This window comes from Oreochromis niloticus, linkage group LG3 (genome assembly GCF_001858045.2).
Source record: "Oreochromis niloticus isolate F11D_XX linkage group LG3, O_niloticus_UMD_NMBU, whole genome shotgun sequence".
In the NCBI taxonomy this organism is placed as follows: Eukaryota; Metazoa; Chordata; class Actinopteri; order Cichliformes; family Cichlidae; genus Oreochromis; species Oreochromis niloticus.
The window spans coordinates 25,824,242-25,846,532 of record NC_031967.2 but is presented as its reverse complement, the minus strand read 5'-3'; the positions used below and the strand labels follow the sequence as shown (position 1 = coordinate 25,846,532).

Sequence of the window (22,291 nt, the reverse complement as noted above, 5' to 3'; positions counted from 1 at the left end):
GAAAAAAGAAAACTGTTCAGTCACCTTGAGCATGTCCAGTGCAGACGAGCGTACAGAGCACTACAATAAAGACAGAAACTTCAGACTTTATCAAACTAAACACACTCAAATGTAACATAAATAAAAAACTGTTGGTAATGATGTGTCTGATTTCTTGAGGCACATGATCAATAGTGAGTTAATGACCTTCTAAGGGAACAATTCAACTAGGGTTTAAAGTCCAGTCACTTTCTTACCAAGCTCCTTAAAACACTTGGAGATTTTCAATGTCCACTCTGATCTGAGTCAGTGCACTAAAATCTAATCCAGTCTACAAACAACCATTTTAATAACAAACATGAGAGTCCTCTGATCACATGACCTGAAATGGTACAAATGACTGATGCTCTGTTCTTCTTACTAAAACATGTTTATGGATCAGTATGAATCAAACAATAGAAGTCAGTGATGTACTCACAGAATAGGCCCAGCTCACAGAGCAAAGTGGCTCCCATCCTCACATCCAGCAGTGACACGTCTGAAAACTTCGACAACTTTCTGTAAAGAGAGAGAGTGAAGCAGCAGCACAGCAGATACCAAAGAGCTGTGAAGGAAACTATATTTTTTTTTCAACTTCTTCTCTCTGCTTCCTTCCTTTTACACAGAAATAACACCTTAACCATCTCTCTACAGCATGCTGTCACATGTTTATACTCTCCTGCAGAAACATATCAGACAGATTTTTATGAAAACGACTGTAAAACAAATATATTAAAACTAAACAATAATAGACAGTTACAAAGTTTTATTCTACAGAAATCAGCTTGACTGAGTGCCCAAAATGAGAAAAACACAAGTCAAAGACAAGCTTTAAATGTGAAGTTCTTTAGTTCATTTTACAGCCCAGAAACACAACGAGAAACATTGTTCAGATTCAGATTGCTAACAAATATCTATCAAGCATTAGATAATAAAGTTACAGGTTAGTAAGAAGTTTTTCCTGGTTGCTTAGAGTGCTGTCTATGGACTTTTTGTATATCCTGTAATAACTCCAGACTTGTGCATTACATGCATTAAAATCTGACTGAGGTCTGACAGAGACAGCGACGGATATGTTGTTGCCTTTGTCTGCTGCTCGTATGCTTGGTTTGATTATTAGGAGCTTTATCACCAATAATAATTACCCTCATAAACACTACATGAATACATCACTCAGATGCAGTAGATGCAAAAATGAAGACGACTGATTAAACACCACCAAGACAATAAACTGTTACTATTCCCTTCCTGTCACAGATGTAGTCATTGAGTTTGCTGCTGCTCCTTTACGAGGAGATGACGATACACTAAATACTGATGCACAAAATCTTTACATTGCTTCAAGTATACAGTAAATACATTGGAGGTGAGCCCCCATACCAGCTGATAAACAGAGATGTCATACTTACTGACAGCAAATGTTCACAGCAGATGTTGGTAATCCACACACTTTCTCACACAGCAATAAAATCAATAACTAACAGTAATTTTATTTTTATTTCATTAAACTAATGCAGATTCCTTTAACGTATCTTTCCACTGTGGTGACATCGTAGATTAGTCATAAATTCACTCACAGAAAGTAAGCGTGCAAAAGTTAAAATAGAAATGTGTCCTTAACCAGAAGTGACCGTGAGACGAGATGAAGTCCTGCCCCCTTTCTCAGCGCCTCTCTGTTTTCTTACAAGTAGTTGTCACTGCTGTATTAATAACTAATGACAGTGCCTTTTAGCTACACTTGGTAACTAAAAAGCACACTTACACACTTAGCTACTCATTTCCATGGCTACATTTTTAGATAGCAGAGCACAGCTGCAAACACAGCAGCTGTTTATAGACTTGAATGTGTTTTACAGAATTAACGCTGTAAGTCAAATAAAGGAAGCAATAAGAGGAAGCAAGCAGTTCAGCAAGGCAGAGTTACCATGGAAATCTGATAATGTACAGTTATTGGTGAAATACAGTTGTGCTTACTGCTCTCCTTACTTCATAAGATGGTGGACTCCAGCTCATATTGAGGGGATTTGCTGCTGAGTGTGAAGAGGAGGGAATGAGAATCAGCACCTCCAACTCTGAGCCATGATTGACAGTTGAAAATTGTTGAAGTAGTAACTGTGGTTTAGGGATGAGTTCTGGCCCAAAGCACAGGATTTTAAGGATCTTATGGCAAGAGTGGAGTGGGAGATTGGCAGGTGGATTGGGTGATACTGGGTGACATCTGCAGTGATATGGATGCAGGACCAGTGTGTTGTGGTGAAGTGAGAGCTGAGTGTGAAAGTGAAGCTGTTTGTTGGCAGGTTGATTTATCTTCCTACCCTTGTGTGGTCACAAGCTCTGGGTAGTGACAGAGAGAATGAGAAGGCAGACATTAGCTTCCTCTAAAGGTGCAGTTAGAGAACATATCTTGAAGCAAATCATAAATCATAATGTTATTTATATATTTATATGTATATATATTGTATGTAGCTGCAGCTATAATATACTATGTAATAATGTGTGAGTCACAGTGAACTTTTACAAAACTGCAATGCATAGATTTTAATTTTTATTATTTAAATAGAATTTTTGTAATAATAAGGTTCCACATGTCAATGTTGTCGGGGGCATTAGTCAGTGGGACACCGCTAGCAAACATGTTGCATGTGTGGGGGTTCCTAGCCAGAGTTGCATGATCTCCACACTGGTAAGGCACATTCTCTGTAGCTCCTCTCCCTGTACTAACTTATAAGTTTAAGTTTGGTGTTGCTTTACTAAGTATTAGTTCTTAGAGCTAAATGTCCCCAAAGTGCTTTTGATTACTTTTAAAGGGAAAAATAGTAATTGAATCTGACTTTTATCCATTACACCACCCATTTATGTGTTTTTCACCTGTGCTAAACAGGGATGAAGAGAGGCCTGCTGCTGAGTGTCTCCCTGATTTTGCTGCTGCATTTTGTCTTTTAGAGTTTGTAGAGATTTTGTTTTATGTGTATAATGAGTTTGTCATCTAAAGCTGCACGTTAAATAGTATTTTCAGCCATCTTGGGAAAATTTACTCTTGTATCTATAGGTGTTTTGTAATTGATCCATCTTAGCAGGGATTTAAATATTATAAGTGATTATCAGTAGTTTGTTTTTGAGTGTACTTCCTCATCGTCAAGGTTATTATTGTTAACGAAAACTAACGAAATAATGAAAACTAGAAGTGAAAAAACATTTTCGTTAACGGAAATAAAAATAAAACCGAGACTTTGGGAAAAAAGGAAAACTAACTGTAATGAGTGTTCACAAAACTAACTAAAATTAACTGAATTTATAGCAAAAATGTGTTTAGTTTTCGTTGATGTGTGCGTGTCATACAATAGTCAAGGGTGAAAATGAAGTTTAGTTTCCAGGTTTTTTTCTTGCTGTGTCTCATTACGCCAGCAGGTGGCAGTACGTTAGTCGAGTCGTCTGTGTTGCTGCTCCGTCCACGCGCAGAATCATGTCAGGAAAAGTCAAGAGAAAGCGCCAGAGTCCTAATTGGGATTACTTTGAATATGACTGTGTTTTGGATAAAGCAAGTGTCTTGTAGTGGAAAGAGACAAATTATGAGGGACATTTCTAAAGGGAAAAAAATCCCACAAACCTTAAAGTGCACTTGAAAAGCTCACACAAGAAGGCTAACCGAGCTTACCTTGAGAAGGTAAGGGAGCACACTCAACCCTCATCCCCAGAAACAGAAGCTAACCCCAGGCAAGGCAGCGTGATGCATCCCGAGACAACAGGACTGGGATATCTACACAACTGTGTGAGTCAGTTGCCTTCTACAAGTTTATCAATTCACTTGAACCAAAATTACGAACACCCGGTGCTGCAAGAGTTAATAGTCTCATTGGGGCCAAGATATACCTTTTATAGTTGCCTGGTATCAATGGTTGTTCATCTGCCCTAATTTATTTATTTATCTAAAGAACCCATAGGTGGGAATGTGAGTTGTCTGTCTCTGCGTGTTAGCCCTGCGACAGACAGGCGACCTGTGCAGGGTGCAGGGTATGGTAGCTGGAATACCAACATACCCAAGGATAAGCAGAAGAGCATGACTGATATGATGAAACTGGGATTTTGTTACACTTAATTATTGCAAACACAACTAAAACTATAACTGAAACTAATCAAAACTAAACTGAAACTAAGGATTTTCAAAAAATAAAAACTAAACTAAACTAGCAAACAAATGGTAAAAACTAATTAAAACTAATATAAAATTGAAAATCTGAAGTCAAAACTAAATAAAAATAAAAACTAATGAAAATTGCAAAACTATTAAAACCCTGCTCATCGTATCATGTAGGATGTTAACTCGCATCCAACTGGTCTGTGTGTTTCTTCATATGGGACATTCCTTCTGGTTCTTAGTTTTATTATTAGTCATGATGTTATTTATTTATTTATTTCCTAAGTATCTCTAGAGCTTAGGTCTCTGTTTCAGTTTCTGGTTATTGTCACTAGTGTTCTGCTTCTGATCTATTTGTATCAATTCTTATGCTCTTAGCCTCTCGTTTGTTTCCTTCTGTTTCGAGTTTGCATGTTAGAGTCTGTTGTACCTCTTGTTTACCTTTTCTATTTGTTTCTGACTTGTGGCGAGGTTCTCCGCCAGGTGGACACCCAGGAATTTGTTGTTCTTGACGACCTCCACAGAGAATCCATTGACATTAAGTTGGCAGTGATCTCTCTGTGCTCTCCTGAACTCAAAATTTATCTCTTTTGTTTTGTCCATTCAAAGACAGGTTGTTGACTCTACACCAGTCCGTTAGCTGTTGCACCTTCTCTCTGTATACTGACTCATTGTTCTTACTGATGAGACCCACCACAGTCGTGTCATTGGCAAACTTGATGAGGTGGTTCAAACTGTGCATTGCTACACAGTCGTGAATCAGCAGAGTAAACAGCAGTGGGCTGAGCACACAGCCCTGAGGGGCTCCAGTGCTCAGTGTGGTGGTGTTGGAGATGCTGTTGCCGATCCAGACTGTCTGAGGCCTCTCCGTCCAGGATCCAATCCAATCCAACTTTATTTATATAGCACTTTTAAAAACAACAAAGTTGACCAAAGTGCAGGATCCATTTGCAGAGGGAGGTGTTCAGGCCCAGCAGGCTGTTTTCCAATCAGGTGCTGAGGAATGATTCTGTTGAATGCTGAACTGAAGTCTATGAACAGCATTCGAACATATGTGCCCTTATTGTCCAGGTGGGTGAGGGCAAGATGTAGGGTGGTAGTGATGGCGTCGTCTGTTGACCGGTTGGGGCAATAGTCAAACTGCAGTGGGTCCAGTGTGGGTGGCAGCAGGGTCTTAATGTGCCTCATGACAAGCCTCTTGAAGCACTTCATCATGATGGGTGTGAGTGACGGTAGTTGTTGAGGCAGGACACTGGGGACTTATTTGGCGCGGGAAAGATGGTGGTTGAGAACCTGGTCGTTATGACGGGGGTTGGACTTCCTCACCTGCACATCATTCTGGGGATCAAACCTTGCATAGAAGTTGTTCGGCGCATCTGATAGGGTGGCGTCACCATCACAGGCAGGTGTTGTCTTCCTGTAGTTGGTGATGGCTTGGATGCCCTGCCACATGCGCTGCATGTCACTGCTGTCCTGAAGTGGCTGCGGATTTTTCTGCCATGCGCGCGCTTCGCTGCTTTGATGGTTTGAGACAGTTTGGCCCTCGCTGTTCCCAGGGCCCCCTTATCACCTGCTCTAAAGGGAAAGACTCTCAAATCCTTAGCAGGTCACGCACTTCTGCAGTCATCCACGCTTTCTGGTTGGTCCGTATTATGATATCCCTGGAGTAAGTGACATCATCGATGCACCTCCTGATGTAGCTGGTCACAGACGATGTGTACTCCTCCAAGTTGGTCCGGTCGCCATTTGTTGTATCCTGCCTGAACATGTTCCAGTCAGTGTGCTCAAAACAGTCCTGGAGAGCAGAGAGAGCTCAAGCAGGCCAAGTTCCCACCTGTCTCAGAACCAGTTTGAAGTATCTGATGAGCGGTCTGTATGCCAGAATTAGCATAATAGACCAGTGGTCTGAGTGTCCGAGGTGGCGGCGGGGCTTCGCTCTGTACGCGCTGGGAATGTTTGTGTAAACAAGATCCAGCATGTTTTACCCCCCATGGCAAAGTCCACGTGTTGATGGAATTCTGGAAGCACTGACTTGAGATTTACGTGATTGAAATCTCCGGCGATAATAAACAGTCCATCGGAGTGTGAGTTTGGAAGCTCACTGATCGCCCCGTACAGCTCACAGAGCGCCTCCTTAGTATTAGCGCTGGGTGGGATGTACACTGCTGTAATGAGCACAACAGTGAATTCTCAAGGTAGATAAAAAGGTCTGCATCTAACAGTCATAGGCTACGTCCACATGTACCCGGGTATTTTTGAAAACGCAGATTTTTCTATGCGTTTGCACCTTTCGTTATCACGTAAACGGCTTTTTTGGTCACTGAAAATTGAGATTTTTAAAAACTTCTGCCAGGGTGGAGATTTTTGAAAGTTCTAACTGTATATGTAAGCATTTAAACACTGCAGAGAGTAAAATTTACATGTGGATGAGGAAAACGTCCACACATAAATTTTACTCTCTGCAATGTTTAAATGCTTACATACACACACAGTTTCTGTCCCTCCACACAGAGGACTCAGTTCTGCTTCTATGCGTCATCTTTGTTTACTCTTTCCCACCCAGGCTTCTAGTCTTCTGATTGGCCAACATTTCAACAGGAATATATCGAAACATGTTGCTTTTGTGTTAAACTGTGGACGGGATGTTGTTTTTTTTTAAATGAAAACGGAAAATCTCAGTTTTGAAAAATACCCGTGTACGTGTGGACGTAGCCATAAACTCTACCAGTGATGAGCAGTGATTACAAGCAAGCACAGAGTTCTTGCACCATTTCAAGCTGATGTAGACACGCAAGCCACCACCCTGAGTCTTACCGTACAGAGCTGCATTTCTGTCGACACAAAATGTGGTGAGCCCATGTAGCTGAACAGCGGTGTCCAGGACTCTGTCACTGAGCCATGTTTCTGTGAAAACAAGGACGCAGCTGTCTCTAAATTCCTGCTGTGTGGTCAGCTGGAGTCGGATGTAGTCCAGTTTATTGTCCAGTGAGCAGATGTTTGAGAGCAAGATGGATGGAAGAGCCGGTCGGCTTGGATTTGCTTTTAGTTTAGCACCGACCCCGCCCCGCATGCCGCGCTTCCGCTTCCTCGCACAGCGGTTTCAGCAACCCGTCCCCCAGCATCAGGCGACGCCGAGGACTGAGGGCCTGGTTTCGGAAGTAACCCAAGGACGCTCAGCGCTTTCAGCAGTTCCGGGTCAGTTTTTGTGTGATGTTTGTAATTTAGAAGTGTTTGCCATTGGTAAACTCGAACACCGATTATTCTCGTTGTGGTGTCCATGTGGCTCAGAGGTCACGATGAAAAGGCGATAGAAAAAAACCCCCAAACCAAAACTGTTTGGTCCAGATTGGTCGCTGCGTGCTGTTGCCGCACCGCCATCTCACATCTCATCTGTTTGTAATAATAATACTTGTAAATTTGTAATAATTCTACTTGTTCCCACTGTGTTCCCCACCTGTTTCTACTCGCCTCATATCCTCTTGTAGTTATTGTCTCAGTCTTCCGTCGCTTTTTCAGTTTTCTGTCTCTGTTGTGTATTTGCTCTTGTTCCCCAGATACTTAGCTGTGTGTATTCTAGTGTTCCCTGGATCATTACATCACTTGTTTGTTCATAAGTCAGTTTTCCTAGTATTGATTCCTTTTGGACTTTGTAAACCTCAGCAACAGATAGCAATAAAAACATGTCTTATTTTGATACACATGAAGCTTTGTAGAGTTTGTAATCTGTCCACTTAAACATGTTTTTTCTGTGGATATAGTTTCATTATTCCTCATCCTGAAAAGAAACCAAAGACTGGGCAGAATTGTTCCTCTTTGTAGCAGTCCTGTCAGCAATTTTTCTTTTCGTTTATAAAAATAGAACTTCCAAGCAAATTGTTTCTGTGGGGTCCTGTGTGTTTCCCCGTCCTTCACTCGTGTTCATTTGAAGAGGAAAAACCTTCCACAGGACTCCGATATGAAAAGATACAAACAGAAATATAATTTAGAGCATGTAAATTATCTTACAGGCGTAATCAGGTCTAAGTTATCCTCAACAACAAACAAACTACGGTAGGAAAACCATGTGGCTCTGCAGCGTCTTGCCTCTGCTATGCTCCCCCCCCCCCGCTCAGCACCGTGTGCAGTTATTTGCATAAATCCATGATGCAGAGTTTTAAACTATAATAAAATAATTTTAGTTTCACTATAAACATGAATTTACTTATTATATTACTAATTACACAAAATAAGTTTAACAGCAAATATAAATTGAACTAAATTAACCTGGCTCCCACACTGTGTGTCCTGCTGTGTAGACTTGCCTTTCTTAAGCTTAACATAGTTTCCTTGTGTTTCTCTTCACTTATTACAGCAGTTCTGGTGAAATCACACTTCTTAGGCTGACTAAGGCTGCACAGAAAACGTGACATAGCAGGAGATCAGGGACTGTCATGGTGCTGCGTCTTCACACCCAGCTTTAAGTTACAGACCAAGATTCATATTCTTCAGTATCCTGAGTAATTGGGCCTTTTTTTGCTTCATGCATTTATGATACCATATAATGTTTTTGTGTTTAAACCATCAGGCTATAGTTTAGTTTTTGGTTATAGTTTGTTTATGTTCTGCTTCAGTTTAATCTTTCTTCTGTGTCATGGATTCAGCCAGACACCTCCAGAAAGACCCTTTATATTGGTTCTGATTAGTATTAAGCATGATTAACTATCACCAACCTACTTAACACTCACACACAATGACAGGCCACAGACTTCCACAGTCTTATCTTCACCACATTCCTGCAGCCAGTCTCACACACAGAGACTAATCTGCTGAGGTTGGAGGTGAATGACGCCAATGCAGACAAAATCCAGACATTAAAACAATTTTCATTGATCAAACTAGGTTTTCTTGTTCATCCTATTAATTAGGCTCACACTTCAATTAGAATTAAGCATGATTAATTATTTGGAGAATAGCATACAGCAGGGGCGATTTTAGCCCATTTTGGGGGTGCTTCAGCACCCCCAAAATGAATCAAAGCACCCCCAAAGATTTCTTACTTTTTTTGGACAATATTTGCTGTCTGTGTGACACACTGCTAAAAATATAAAAACCATACAGTACTTGGTTGAGACATAACATTTTAACAACAAAAGATTAGAACACCTCCCCCCCCCCCCTCCCAAAATGGTTTGTTCCAGCTCGGCTCTCCCCTACTCTGGCTCTAGCGCCGTTGCTGCCAGAGCGATGGTGGCTGAGATGCAGCGGAGCGGAGGTGTGAGTGCCTGTCTTAAAACATATTAGCTGCATTTAACCTTCAGTTACTCTTTATATAGTTAGGTAGGAGTCAGACCATGTTTCTTTTTAGCTGAAAAACCTTACACCCAGGTAACCTGCAGTGTTGAAAACTTGTTTTCCGACGATGTTTGCTACCCTACAATCCGTCCTACTCTGTAGTAACATCAGCGACATTTGACCGTCCTGTTGCTCCCGTTGAAATGTATACAGCCAATTTAAAATTTAAAACTTAAAACTGTCCGTAGCCTGCTGTTGTTACCACTGTCCTGTTTGAAATGGATACTAACTAGCTAACTGACTGAATGCCCATTAACCTTATAACTCCTGTTGTGTGTGTGTGTGTGTGTGTGTGTGTGTGTGTGTGTGTGTGTGTTTGTGTACAGAGAGACAGCCAGGTTCATAATGGATATAAGGAAGTTTTTTTCAAAAAAAGGAGCAACATTCAGGTAAAAGTGTAAAATCAAATGATCCGTCAATCAAAAATAATGTTGGATCAGTGTTTCAATATTTATATCTTTTATTAGATGTACATGTGGTTTGGTTATTTGCCTTTTGGTTGAAAGTAGACTGAGAGAGGACTTTTTGTTAGTGATCTTAATAGTATTTTTTTCATATTAATGTAATTTTTCATCTAATTGAATACAATCTATTTGTGTATGATTGTCAGTCCAAAGAGGGAGAGAGGAAAGAGGGGAACATGAGGAGAAAGTACAAGGTCAGGAAGAACCAGGTAAGAAAACAGACAGGGAACAGTGACAGGCACAACTGAAACTGTTAAACTGACAAAGAGAAAAAACCTGATTTTACTCGTACAGTCTGGAAGTTGTGTTCTCCCTATATTAAAGCTGCTATACAGAATCTGCAAAACAAACTGGGTTGAAACATTTTTGACCCTCTTTAACAACATTCCAACATAACATTATCATTGATTGGGGAGATTAAAATTAATGATATATTTTTATGTGGTTCAGCCACAACTCTACTAAAACCTCAGCCAGTAATAGGTAGGCCAACTTTTGGACCGTCCAGTTGTCTGTATGACTGTCGCAGTACAGTATCAGAAAGAGCCAAACAGTCCTGGTGGAGTGAGGAGCTGTAAAGAGAAGCAGATGCTCTGTTTATATTCTAAAAGTGTTTTAAGCTTGTTTCAAAGATTCTGTACTGCAGCTTTAAATGTTTTCCAAAAGCACACATACACTTATCAGTGTTTCTCAAACTTTTTACAGTGTGTACCACCTGAGAAAAATGTCAAGCTCTCCCAAGTACCACTATGAAAGCATGAAACTCATAAATCTTACAACACAAAATTAGTATTATTAAATTAGTAAAATTAGTGTCTGCAGTAAAGATTTTTATTTGTAATAATTTATTCTGTTTTGGGAGTGTTTTTTATGTATCTGTATTATATTATACATACACATTAAAAGTGAATCTCTGTCCAAAAAATGCACTCAGTTTACTTCTTACTCACTATGAGCATCATTCATCATTTTCCCCCAGTAATTAAGGTTAGGATATGCATTTTTTTTATTCCAATCCATTCTTCTTTTGTAGCATTTAAATAACCTTTATCAGATTTGACACTGAGACTTTTCAAAAAAAAGTGTTTTGCTTTTCTTTCTCAAATGTGGGGATTAAATTGTGTTAAAATGTACAAAACAGTGATGTCATGTTTTGTGACGAGGACCCAGGCACAGAGACACTTGATGAATTTAAGAATCTTATGATTTAAGAAAGAAATTTGCAGACTTGCACAGAGATGGTAAACTTATGATGACTGATAACAGAGACGAAGACAACAGACGATGAGGACAGGGAGGAACAGGGGTTTAAATGCACCAAGGAGACAGTCAGAGGGAACTCGGGACAACTGGAGACATTTAAGGATGCAGGGACTCTCAGAGACAGGGAAGAAGTCTCATCGTGACGAATAAAGTTTACCTTGCCTGGCTGGGCAGCTCTCTGGGTGCTCAGCACCCCCAAAGCTCTAATCCTAGAATCGCCCCTGGCATACAGATAAACATATAGATGTTAAATCCTCGTACTCCACTTTTAACAGTGTGTTTCACATACTTTGTTAAGTCTTTGTCTCTGTGGTAGGTGTTCATTACTTCCTGTTTTATTTTGGTAACCTTTTTCTTTTTTTTCTTTTTTTTTTTTTTTTAACCTGTCCCGTTTGGTTCTTTTGCCATCAGAATTATTGTCTAAAGGCGAAGAAAGATGCCCAACGGATTTACTTTACCAAATGGACCATCCCAGCCTTGCCGTAATGGTCCATCTGATTCACCTTTTATTGTTTATTTTATTTTCACTTGCTGAATACGGGACAGACTTAACTGGGGGAAAGAAAGGGGAGAAAGAAAGAGGGAAAGAAAAACAGCGGGGAAGAGGGACGGGGAAAAAGGGCAAAAAACCAAAAACCAACAAAATAAGCAGACAAAAAAATACATATATCGATCACCTGGATCACCTGTTGAGAAAGAAAGAGAAAGCAAGCAGAAGAAAACGAGAGTAATAAACAACATCACAATGATCTATGGGAATATGACAGTAAATACTAAATGTTAGACATTATTGTGCAGCACGTAAGATCGACAGCGCACAGTGTGCTTTGAGGTAGGAGCCAAAAAGGGTGTAGTTTGTGTGTGTGATCACCCGTGTGTACACCTGTGAGCATGAACGCGCTTGTTTTTAAAAGGTTCCTTCATGTAATGATCTGCTAGAGGGTGTGGGGGGCCACTGCCCCGTCCTCCAGGGCATGAAGCAGGTATGGAGGAGATCAAAACTCCAGACATCCAGAGGCCCCCAGAACACAAGAGACCAAGGAAGACCAACAGAGGGGCAGCCGCGCCACTATCCCAGAAAGAGCTGAGGAGAGTCCCAGATGAGGGGTCACTCAGCAGCCGCGGAGCAGAAGCCGGGGGGGTTGCAGTGACGTGCCCGTGAGCTCCGCCGGCAGCCAGCTGTGCCTGAGTGACCGAGCCCCGGGCCGAGAGGCCGAGGGCACCCCGCCTCCGAAGTGGCCCGAGCGAGCCCCAGGCTCCATGCCCCGATAAGCAGCCGCCAAGGAGTGAGCCGGTGTGTACCTGGGCGCCCACCCCCGGACACAAAGAACCACCAACGCACCGATGTCTGAGGGCGTCCACCACCGGCAGGGGAAGTGGTGGGGGGAGATAGGCCTCCAAACCTTGGAGGGCCTGAGATGTCCCCAGAGAGGTGGCGTCTGATACCCAACCTGACATATAGACACAGACATACAGGCACACACAGATACAAACATCCATTCCCACCCTCATGCTCTCATAGGCAATTATTCCACACTCAACCAACGTGGAGACAGACATAAAGAGACGCTGTACACACAATCACGCCCCCCCGCTCCAGCAGGCCGCAGAGAACGGGGGTGTGTGAAGACTCCAAACCTCCCTCCACCCGATATGTAGTGTTGATGTATGTGTGTTCTAAGGTGCATTTAAAACCCAGGAGGGCATGGAGCTACCTGCCAGAGAGCAGCAGGTAAGCGCATAGCCCCTCCTGCTAGCCCTCAATGTCTACGTGTATTTAAAATTGAGAGGTGGGCAACGACGCCAGGGGTGAGGTGTACACCCTGATGGTAATTTGGATTCTGTGTGGCGTGCCCACCCCCAAGATCCTATATGTATGTGTAATGAGAGTGTGAGTAATGTAAATGTCTAAGTTGTGGGATAAAATTGAGGCAGAGGCAGCCAGAAGGGGACAGAGGGGGGGGATGCCTCCCCTGCACCCTGGTGACACACCCCTACCCCAAGGCCCTGCATGTGTGGGTGACTGTGGTGGAGCGAGAAGAGGGAGGCAGCTGGAGATGGGGAGGGAAGGAAGGGAGGGGCAAGTGACCCCTCCCTGGGGCCAGCTCCCCCGCTGACCCCAGTAGGCACCCCCATACTCTGCAATCCGCCAGGGAAAGGGGGGCCCAGGCCCATCCGGACCGGGGCCCAGTGCAGCAGCGCCGCCCAGCCCCACAGAGCCCGGGACAGTCCACCCGACCCCACCACAGAGAAAACTACACCCACCCAATCATCCACTCATCTTCCAGACTACACAAGACAATAGACGCCCAGGCTGAGAGCTTCCTCCACCTCTCCTGTATCTCCCCCTCCTGCAGAGAGAGTTCCCGAAGAGAGGAAAGCTCCTGCAAGATGTGACAACCTCCCCCACCAGTTGAAGAGCCCCCCAGGTGGCTCGATGCACCGGCGGCACCCTGCGCCAGGGCTGGGCCCCCATACACCCACCCGCCCACAACCCCGGCAACACACCAACCAGGACCCAGGCCCCTGAGGCCTGGCCAGGGCCCCAGCCCAGAGACGGAACGCCCCCAGAACCTCACGCCCATCCCGGACCCACCCAGGGGCAGCCAGGCTACCAGGTCAGTAACCCACGTCCGTCAGCACAGACCCTCCCTTTTTCTTATATGTTGGTGATCAGCTTTACTTTCCCCATCATTTCCCCAGTTAGTCCCAGCTGTTCTTCCACCTGTTTCCTCTTCCTATGTTACCTTTTATGCATTTATTGTTTGTCTCGCATTGTTTCTTGACGCATTCGCCCCTCTTTGGTTGTGTGTCTTCTGTCTTATCTGTTTAAATTTGTTGAGTGAGTCACAGAGAATAAAACCAAGGGTTTTGGTTTTTTTTCGAAGTTTATTACCATGTTCTGCATTTAAGGTCCTGCTCGGTCTGCCACACAGTCATCATATGACAGAAACAGTAAACGGATTGTTCTCTTTCTTTAAAAAAAAAAAATGGTAAAAAAAACAAAAAACCTAATTTTGACTTATAATGAAACAGATTTAAATAATGAGAAAGCTGATTAAAATGAACATTTACAATAAAATTAGAATATTTACAGTATAAGAAATAAAAAAAAAAAATGACAAGAGAAAGAAGTACAATTATTTCAAGTTATTTGATGGATATAAGAGCTCTGGTGTTTGCCTGAATGGGAAGTCTCTGGCAGTGTCACTTTATCTGACATGGATGGAGTGCTGCAAGAGTTTGTCTTTTGGCAAGTGCAGCATCACACAGGGTGGTCTGCAGGTGGTTCTTGTGGAGTCTTCTTTCTTTTCCATTAAATAAATTTGCGGTGCTGGCTCAATCGACAATTGTAAAACAGCTGAAGAGCTGCTGTCAAGATTTTAGAGCTGTGGCTGAATTTGGATTGACATTATTGTAGTCAGAGCTCTCCTCTGGGTCACCACGTTGCCCTGTTGAGGTGATTAAATGAAAGCATTTCATGTGTAATTATTAATAATGATAACTATCAAGGTATTTTCTCATGGTTATTATCTCACATTTTGTGCACTCACTTGTCTTGTTAATGACTTTGAGCTGAATCACAGATGTGACATTGGTGTAATCACCTTCTGCTGGACCTGAAATAATAATCTGATTGACTTTCATGTTAAACACAGTTATTGTATAATCATCCAGCTTCCACAAGCTCTATATTAATGAAAGTGTAAACTTTACCATTTTCAGTGTTTTCACATCTTCTGACTGTCTCATAGACACAACGATCACCTGCAGGTCAGAGAAAATCAGTCACCTCATGTCTGTGATACTAATTTAAACACAAATATTCTTGCAAATAACATTTATATTAAAAGCTGCAGCAAATGTAATAAGGACAGTCTTGTTGCAAACAGCATCAGAATATTTAAAACTACATGAAAAACTAACCATGAAGAAGAGAGGAGTACACTTGCTGCTGATCTTCATCCTGATTGAGCGTCTGGTCGTTAGCAGGACCTTTATTAGAAATTATAAACTATATGTTTGTTTTATGTTGTTGTGGATTATACATTCTTGTGAACAGTTCACACTTTATGACCCTATGTGCATCTGTTTATTTAGTTATTTTAAAAAATTAAATATCTAATATCAGAAGAAGAAAAAAACCAAAAAGTCTCACCTTTGAACTTTTTGCAGCAATACAAGAAGAGCAGGAGAAAAATCAATGTAATTCCAGAAATTAGTCCAACGATCAACAGAATAGGAAACAAAGAGATTTCAGCAGTGGGGACATCTGCTGTAGATGAGAAACATTTAAAAAACTGGACTAAGAACTGGAATAAGTCTGGACTGGACTATAAGTTATTATAATAACATCAGAGAAACAGATAATACACCGAAGTCTGCCAGGTGCAGCCCACACACTCTCTCCTGTGTAATTTACTCCCCATAGAAACGTTAAGCTTCTGTTTCAAGCAGTACTTGGGTATTGTGTCAGCATTTTTAGTAATGATAATTATACAGTAGATATTGAGCCAGCCTAGAAGTGGATTCATATCATCATCTATTCTAAATATTGTATAAAGAACATAAAGAATAGTGACAAATTGAAGTAATCACTCTAATCTGTTGAAGACTGCTTTGTCTTTACACCTGTAGACTCCATCATGGGGTTAAAAAGCATGTTTAAACCTGAATTAGTTTTTCTTTGGAAGTTTAGTAGTTTTCCATTCATACTCCCACTAAGTGTCTTCTCCATGGATCTCACATCTGATAATTATCTTATCTATCACTTTTTGTATTTCTAGAAGAAAAAATAAACTCACCAGTTGTGTTAACGTGAACTTGTTGCCTGTCCTCTGTGTAGTAACCTGGGTTTCCTCTTCCTCCTCTGCACCTGTAGAGTCCTTCCTGTGAGACACTGATTCGGCCATTTGACGGGGAGACAACATCCACTGTGGTATTATCTCTGTACCAGCAATATTTCCATCCAGATGATGATGATGGGTTCACAGAGCAGGTCAGGGTCACACTGCCCCCTACTGGAATGTCTCTCATATCAGACGTTATTTGAGCCTTTGGTTGATCTGCTGTTGAGTTTAATCAAAGACAAAAAGAAAATAAAGCCTGTGTGTGGGGTAAATATATACCCCCCACACATGTTATCAGCGTATGTTGTATATATACTCCTCTGTGTCCAACAACACAAAGGAAGGAACATGACCAAATTTAAATAGTATGAGTACTCTTACAGAGGCCTATAATGCATTTTATTCTTTTGGTGCTTTTTCTAAAAATTTCATTATGATTCTTTAGTTCTTGTGCTTATTCTGTGTGATTCCTTCCCATTACCACAACAGAAGATACAGAACTTCTTACTAATGGAAGTTTAATTCCCAGATTATGCAGCTGTACAGAGAAATTTGAAATAGAAACACTTTAATAATGAGACTTTTAATTTCAGATTAAACATTTTTATTTGTTTAGATTATTTGTTCATGGCAACAGCTTGATTAGGGAATAGTATTCTTCCTACATCATCAGTAGAAACATATCAACATATCTCCCCAATTGTTCCCTAAAATAGTTTCACAGAATCATAAAAAAAAAGTTACAATGACAGCATTAAATGTACTCAGAATTTCATATTTCAGATGAGTATTTCAAAAGGAATCATCAAATTATTGGTCACTGAGCACTTACCTAATACAGTTATAGAGACAGTATTACTGTTCTTTGTATAATATGCGCGCTTCCAGCTGCCAGAGCACTGATATTCACCACCGTCACCTGTATATGTCATTTGTAATGTGGAGTCTTTGTGTGTGCTGTAGGGGGTAAATTTTTGACCATCCTTGGTGATTTTGTAATACCAGTCAGTATCTTCTCCTTCATTCATGTCACATATGAAAGTAACGGACTCTCCAATGAAAAAACTGAATGAGTTGGGTTCAATAGTTAGCACAGCATCTAGAGTGAAACACAAACAGACCATAAGCAATCTAAAACACTAGTACTGAAGGCAAAACCTGTTCATAACATGAAAATATAATGATAAAAAAATCAATAGAAACATGCTAAAGAGTGATGCATTAGGTTGAGATTAATTTTTAGTAAAAAAAAAAAGAAAGAAGTTAAAACAAAGTGAAAACTGTTCAGTCACCTTGAGCTTGCCCAGTGCAGAGAAGCATGCAGAGCACTAAAATAAAGACAGACATTATCAAACTGAAGACACTCAAATATGGCATAAATAAAACACTTGGGGTTTGTGTATGTTCTCATTCATCCATACCACTGTAGTTTAAGACGCTTGGAAAGAAAGCGACTGTTTCAAGTTTCTTGAAGATGTTTCACCTCTCATCATCCTCAGCTTCTACCCCCACTCACATCTTGCATCAGATGATCTCAATGGATCACATAATAGAGGGAGACAAGATCTCACAATGAACCTCTGCTGATAATGACCACACCTTTTTTCATACCTTGCCACATGCGGCGAGGCCAATGTTGTAGAAAATAGCTTTAGCTTTAAAAGCCATGACCAGGGGGTATCTGGCTGCCATACAGTAAAGGTCATAAACCCCGCCTCCTCCATGTTAGCGGATGGGACCGGGGTCAGACTAAAATAAAAATCCCCTCAGATAATTTTTTTTTGCAAAGATGCTTTCTTTTATTATCAGTAGTTCTCATCACGCTGATTTATGTTCAAGGGGTGTCTTTTCTCATTAGATTCTAATTACTACTATAATGCTGTTAAATTGAGGTGCCACATCATCATGTGACTGGCAGCTGCAGTCACGGAGAAACTTGCATATCTCTGTTCAGGGAATGGCAGATAGAGCAGAGGATCTGAGAGGAGGTCCAGCGTTTACGTTACAAAACCGCACTGACTGTTTCAAACTGACAGCCTGAGGTGTTCTTCCATAAACTGGACTACCCAAGAAAAAGACCCGAGGCCCCGCCCCACTTTTTTGGTAAGTTAAATGTGTTTGCATGCTAATCCGTAACTAACGTCACTAGCTAGCTAAGACGAGCACTCGGCTGTCGAGGAAACTCGTTTTGTAAAGTTCATTTAGCTAATTTAGCTAATCAGGTGAATGAATTTACCCTGACTAAAGAAATCAAGAGAAAAGCACCGGGCTGCTCAGTCACTGACTAACTACTGTTATTATACTCTTATTATGAGTATTATACTGTAAGAACAACAGACTGGGCTCTCCTTCAGCTCCTGTGCAGAGCTGATTATCTGAGTACTTCTGTGATAGTCCTGGGTCTCTGACCCAGCATTTTGTTTTTGAATTATTAATAGTCTTTGATTTCATTGTTATTTAGTTTCTACTCCCTTGATTTCTGTCTCCGTGCTTCCCCTGTGTTCCTTAAGTCTCGTCTGATCTAGTTTAGTTTTCATGTCTCCTGGTTTCAGTGTCAAGTCCGTGTGTCTGTGCCTCATGTTTCCTGTTGTTCTTTGACAGTCTCATGTGCTACGTTAGCGTTTTCAGTTTTGCTTCCCCCAGTCTCGTTGTGTGTGATTTCTCCCAGCTGTGCTCTCCTCCTGTGTTTCATTTCCTCATTATTCCTCTGTGTATTTCAGTCCTTGACTTCCTCTGTTTGTTGCTGGATCGTACGTGTTTCACCCACTGCATTTCCCGTGTTCCAGGTTTCCAAGTTCTTTGTACTTGCTTCTAGTTCCCTCCCAGTTTCGTGGTCACGTCCAGCGGGTGTGTGGGTGGGAGCAGATGCTCCACCTCAAGTCACTACTGCACAGACTCTGGCTTTAAAAGTGCAACATAGTAGCTCCCACAAGTGGGATATTTTGGTTTTATTTTTGTATAATGTGAGGAAGTGCAGTCGGGTCGTCCATCTACAGTCATTGGGTGAGGCAAATGATCAACTAACAGACCTCTTAATGGACAACTCCGACTAAGGATTCAATACCTGGTACTCGCCACCATTAAATTTTAGAACTAAAGAAACGTCTTGGATGAGAGGTGAAACGTCTTCAAGAAAATTTAACTCCAGTCGTCTTTCTAAGCTTCTTAAAATACTTCAGGTATCAGGGATTACTATGATTTGTTATTATTATATATTAAGATGTAGAATGCATTATCACTGATGGAGAAACAAACCTTTCTTAGATAAACTAAACCAGCTCCACTCTGATCTGAGTCAGTGCACTAAAATCTAATCCAGTCTACAAACAACCATGTTGGTAACAAACATGAGAGTCCTCTGATCACATGACCTGAAATGGTACAAATGACTGATGCTCTGTTCTTCTTACTAAAACATGTTTATGGATCAGTATGAATCAAACAATAGAAGTCAGTGATGTACTCACAGAATAGGCCCAGCTCACAGAGCAAAGTGGCTCTGTGAAAAGACCAAGAAATATATCTAAACCTTGAAAAACAAACTACCCTCTGGCTGCATGCTGTTACACTCCTGGAGGTAAGACTGTGGAATTTTTTTATGTTCCGTTTCTTATCTGTCTTTAAATTGCTAACAAATATCTATCTAGCATTAAATAGTGAAGTTACAGGTTATTTATATGTTGTTCCTGGTTGCTTTGGGTGCTCTCTATGGACTTTTTGTATAAACTGTAATAATTGCATTAAAAGACTTTTGCTTTGAATGCATTAAAACTTGACAGATGTCCGAGAGAAACGGGGACGGACATTTTGTTGTCTTTGTCTGCTGCTCGTATGCTTGGTTTGGTTAGTAGGAGCTTTATCACCAATAATAACTACCCTCATAAACACTATATGAATACAGCATTCAGATGGATTTAATCTGCAGTAGATGCATAAATAAAAACACAACCAATTAAACACTAGCAAGAGAATAAACTGTTACCACTTTTTACAACTTTTAAATAATGAAACTGCTTTTTAGTATTCAGTAACTTAGTAATGTTGCTCAAATTGGCTGACTTTAAAATGACAGTCTGTTCAAACTTCAGCAGATAATCATTTAGTTTCAAATACAGAATGAAGCTTGTATAAAGACTTGAATGTTTGTTACAGAATTAGGATCACAAATCAAATAAAGGAAGCAATAAGAGGAAGCAAGTAGTTCAGCAAGGTGGAGTTGCCATGCCAATCCCATAACTCACACTTACTAGTAAAATACAGTTGTGCTTACTGCACCCCTAACTCATCCCAACTTCAGTTTGGGGATGAGTTGCAACCACACAAAAAAAAGGTTTTCAACTATCTTAGGATCTTGTGAGGCAAGAGTGGAGTGGGAGATTGGCAGATGAATTGAAGGTACATTTGCAATGATGTTGACTGTGTACTGGTCTGTTTTGGTAAAGGGTGGACTGAGTGTGAAAAGTGAAGCTGTCTGTTGCCAGGTTGATCTATCTTCCTACCCTTATGTGTGGTCACAAGCTCTGCATAGTGAGTGAGAGAATGAGAAGGCTGTAATGAGCTTCCTCTAATGTATCTTAAAAGTTTAAAAAAAAAAAAACTGCTTCACTGAAAAGCGACTTGCTGCAAAATTATAGTGCAAAAACAAACTATTACCAGGTGCTGTCAGAGGATTGAGCTACAGTCTGGGGTTATAATTTGAATCTGATCTAGGTCGCCTCACCAGAAATCATGAGGTCTTATTCTCAGTAGATAAAAATATGGCTATAGCACCGAAGACATTAATGATCAAGTGTCTTTTAAACAGCAGGCTTCTCAGAGAAAATAGTAGTTATTATTTATCCGTTTGTTCACTGTTTGTGTCATGATCCGGGTGAGTGGCGGGGAAATTACTTCAAGTTCCCGAGTTCCCTTGGTGTCCGCCCCGGGCAGGTCCGTTGTCTCTCCAGCAGCCTGCACACCTGGAGTTGATTCAGGATAATCTGGTTGAGGAGTTAAGCTCCACATTGACTCTCCTTCACTGCCAGTTTGTCAACAACCTCAAGTTGGTAATTGGCTCCTTAGTCCATGCTATTGTCACTTTGTACAGTGCTTACCTTGTTTTCGTGTGCCACAGCCTTCCTGGACTCACCATGTTCCTCACCATCAGCTCCAGTTTCTCTCAGACAATCTCTCCAATCTGAAAACCTCTCTGATTCTTACCTGCCTGCCCTCCAGCCATCTCACACTCTCTCAAACACAGCACAACTGAGGTCAGCCAACTCAAATCTCTAACTCACCTGGATACTCACTGCATCTTCTTCAAAGCCAATTCCACTCCAGCTACAAGGAAGATAAGATAAGATAAGATACACCTTTATTAGTCCCACATGTGGGAAATTTTTTGGTCATGGCACAAAGTACAAGACGGAGCCAGAAGTACGACCCTGTGTTGGACGACCCTGTCCAACACCCCCCACCCCTGAGTTCTTACATACTGTGGTCGGTCAGTGAGGTAGTTCAGTATCCATGTAGTGAGGTGATGGTCCACTCCTGTATTCTCCAGCTTGTCTTTTAGAATTGTGGGAAGAACGGTGTTAAAGGCAACGGAGAAATCAAAGAACATGATTCTCACAGCGGTCTTCAGGTGAGAGAGGAAATGACGTAGGAGGTGAAAGCACAATACCAGTAATATTCACCACCTCCAAGCCTCCCTCTCCTCACCACCACTCTAACTCTATTTTCCTCTCTTCTCAGTTAACCTTCAGACGTGCCTGCCTTTAGATCACTTTCACTGTCTAGGTCCACAACCTCGTAACCACATCACCCACGCCACACCCTAGCATATTCTATGTCTCCCTGTGCAACATACTAGTGTGTGTTTGCAATAAACCCTGTTAAATGTTTTTGCCATTTCTGCCGTGGTTCTCTGCGTGCATTGTGACAGTTTGGTCTTGCTTTATATGCATTCATGGCTACATATTTATCACTGTTTCTTTGCAGGTTTGAATTGATTGAAAATTAATTCTAAAAGTACTACATCTATTAAATAGTATAGAGTACTGCAGGGAGGTGCTGGTGAAGAATGCTTTATTATCTCAACATTTCAGGACACGCCAGGATATGCAGGTATAAAATAGCTCTTATTTTTCATTTTATTGGTGTTAAAATACGACGTTAATCACTGTCAAACTATGATACCTTCATGCCATCATGTGACATCTTTCATGAATTCAGTGAAAGAAATGACAATA

General features: G+C 41.3%; 2 protein-coding genes and 1 long non-coding RNA gene across 4 annotated transcripts in view; all 3 read right to left on the bottom strand.

Annotated features, from left to right (window-relative positions):
* The window catches only part of LOC109194483 (titin), a 722,900-nt gene that overhangs the window by 80,245 nt on the left and 620,364 nt on the right, over positions 1-22,291 (bottom strand). The window lies entirely within an intron of this gene.
* LOC112846262 (uncharacterized) lies at positions 22-1,924 on the bottom strand. The gene is made up of 3 exons (XR_003219158.1): positions 1,428-1,924; positions 458-583; positions 22-60 (listed from the first exon to the last, which is right to left on the bottom strand). It is a non-coding gene; the product is annotated as an uncharacterized LOC112846262 (long non-coding RNA).
* Positions 14,356-17,485, bottom strand: LOC102078616 (uncharacterized). Its single transcript, XM_025905681.1, has 9 exons — positions 17,354-17,485; positions 16,894-17,160; positions 16,189-16,280; positions 16,017-16,145; positions 15,371-15,377; positions 15,139-15,207; positions 14,929-14,979; positions 14,751-14,831; positions 14,356-14,663 (listed from the first exon to the last, which is right to left on the bottom strand). The coding sequence occupies exons 1-9, from the start codon at positions 17,436-17,438 to the stop codon at positions 14,587-14,589; spliced, it is 858 nt and encodes a 285-aa protein (XP_025761466.1). The 5' UTR covers positions 17,439-17,485; the 3' UTR covers positions 14,356-14,586.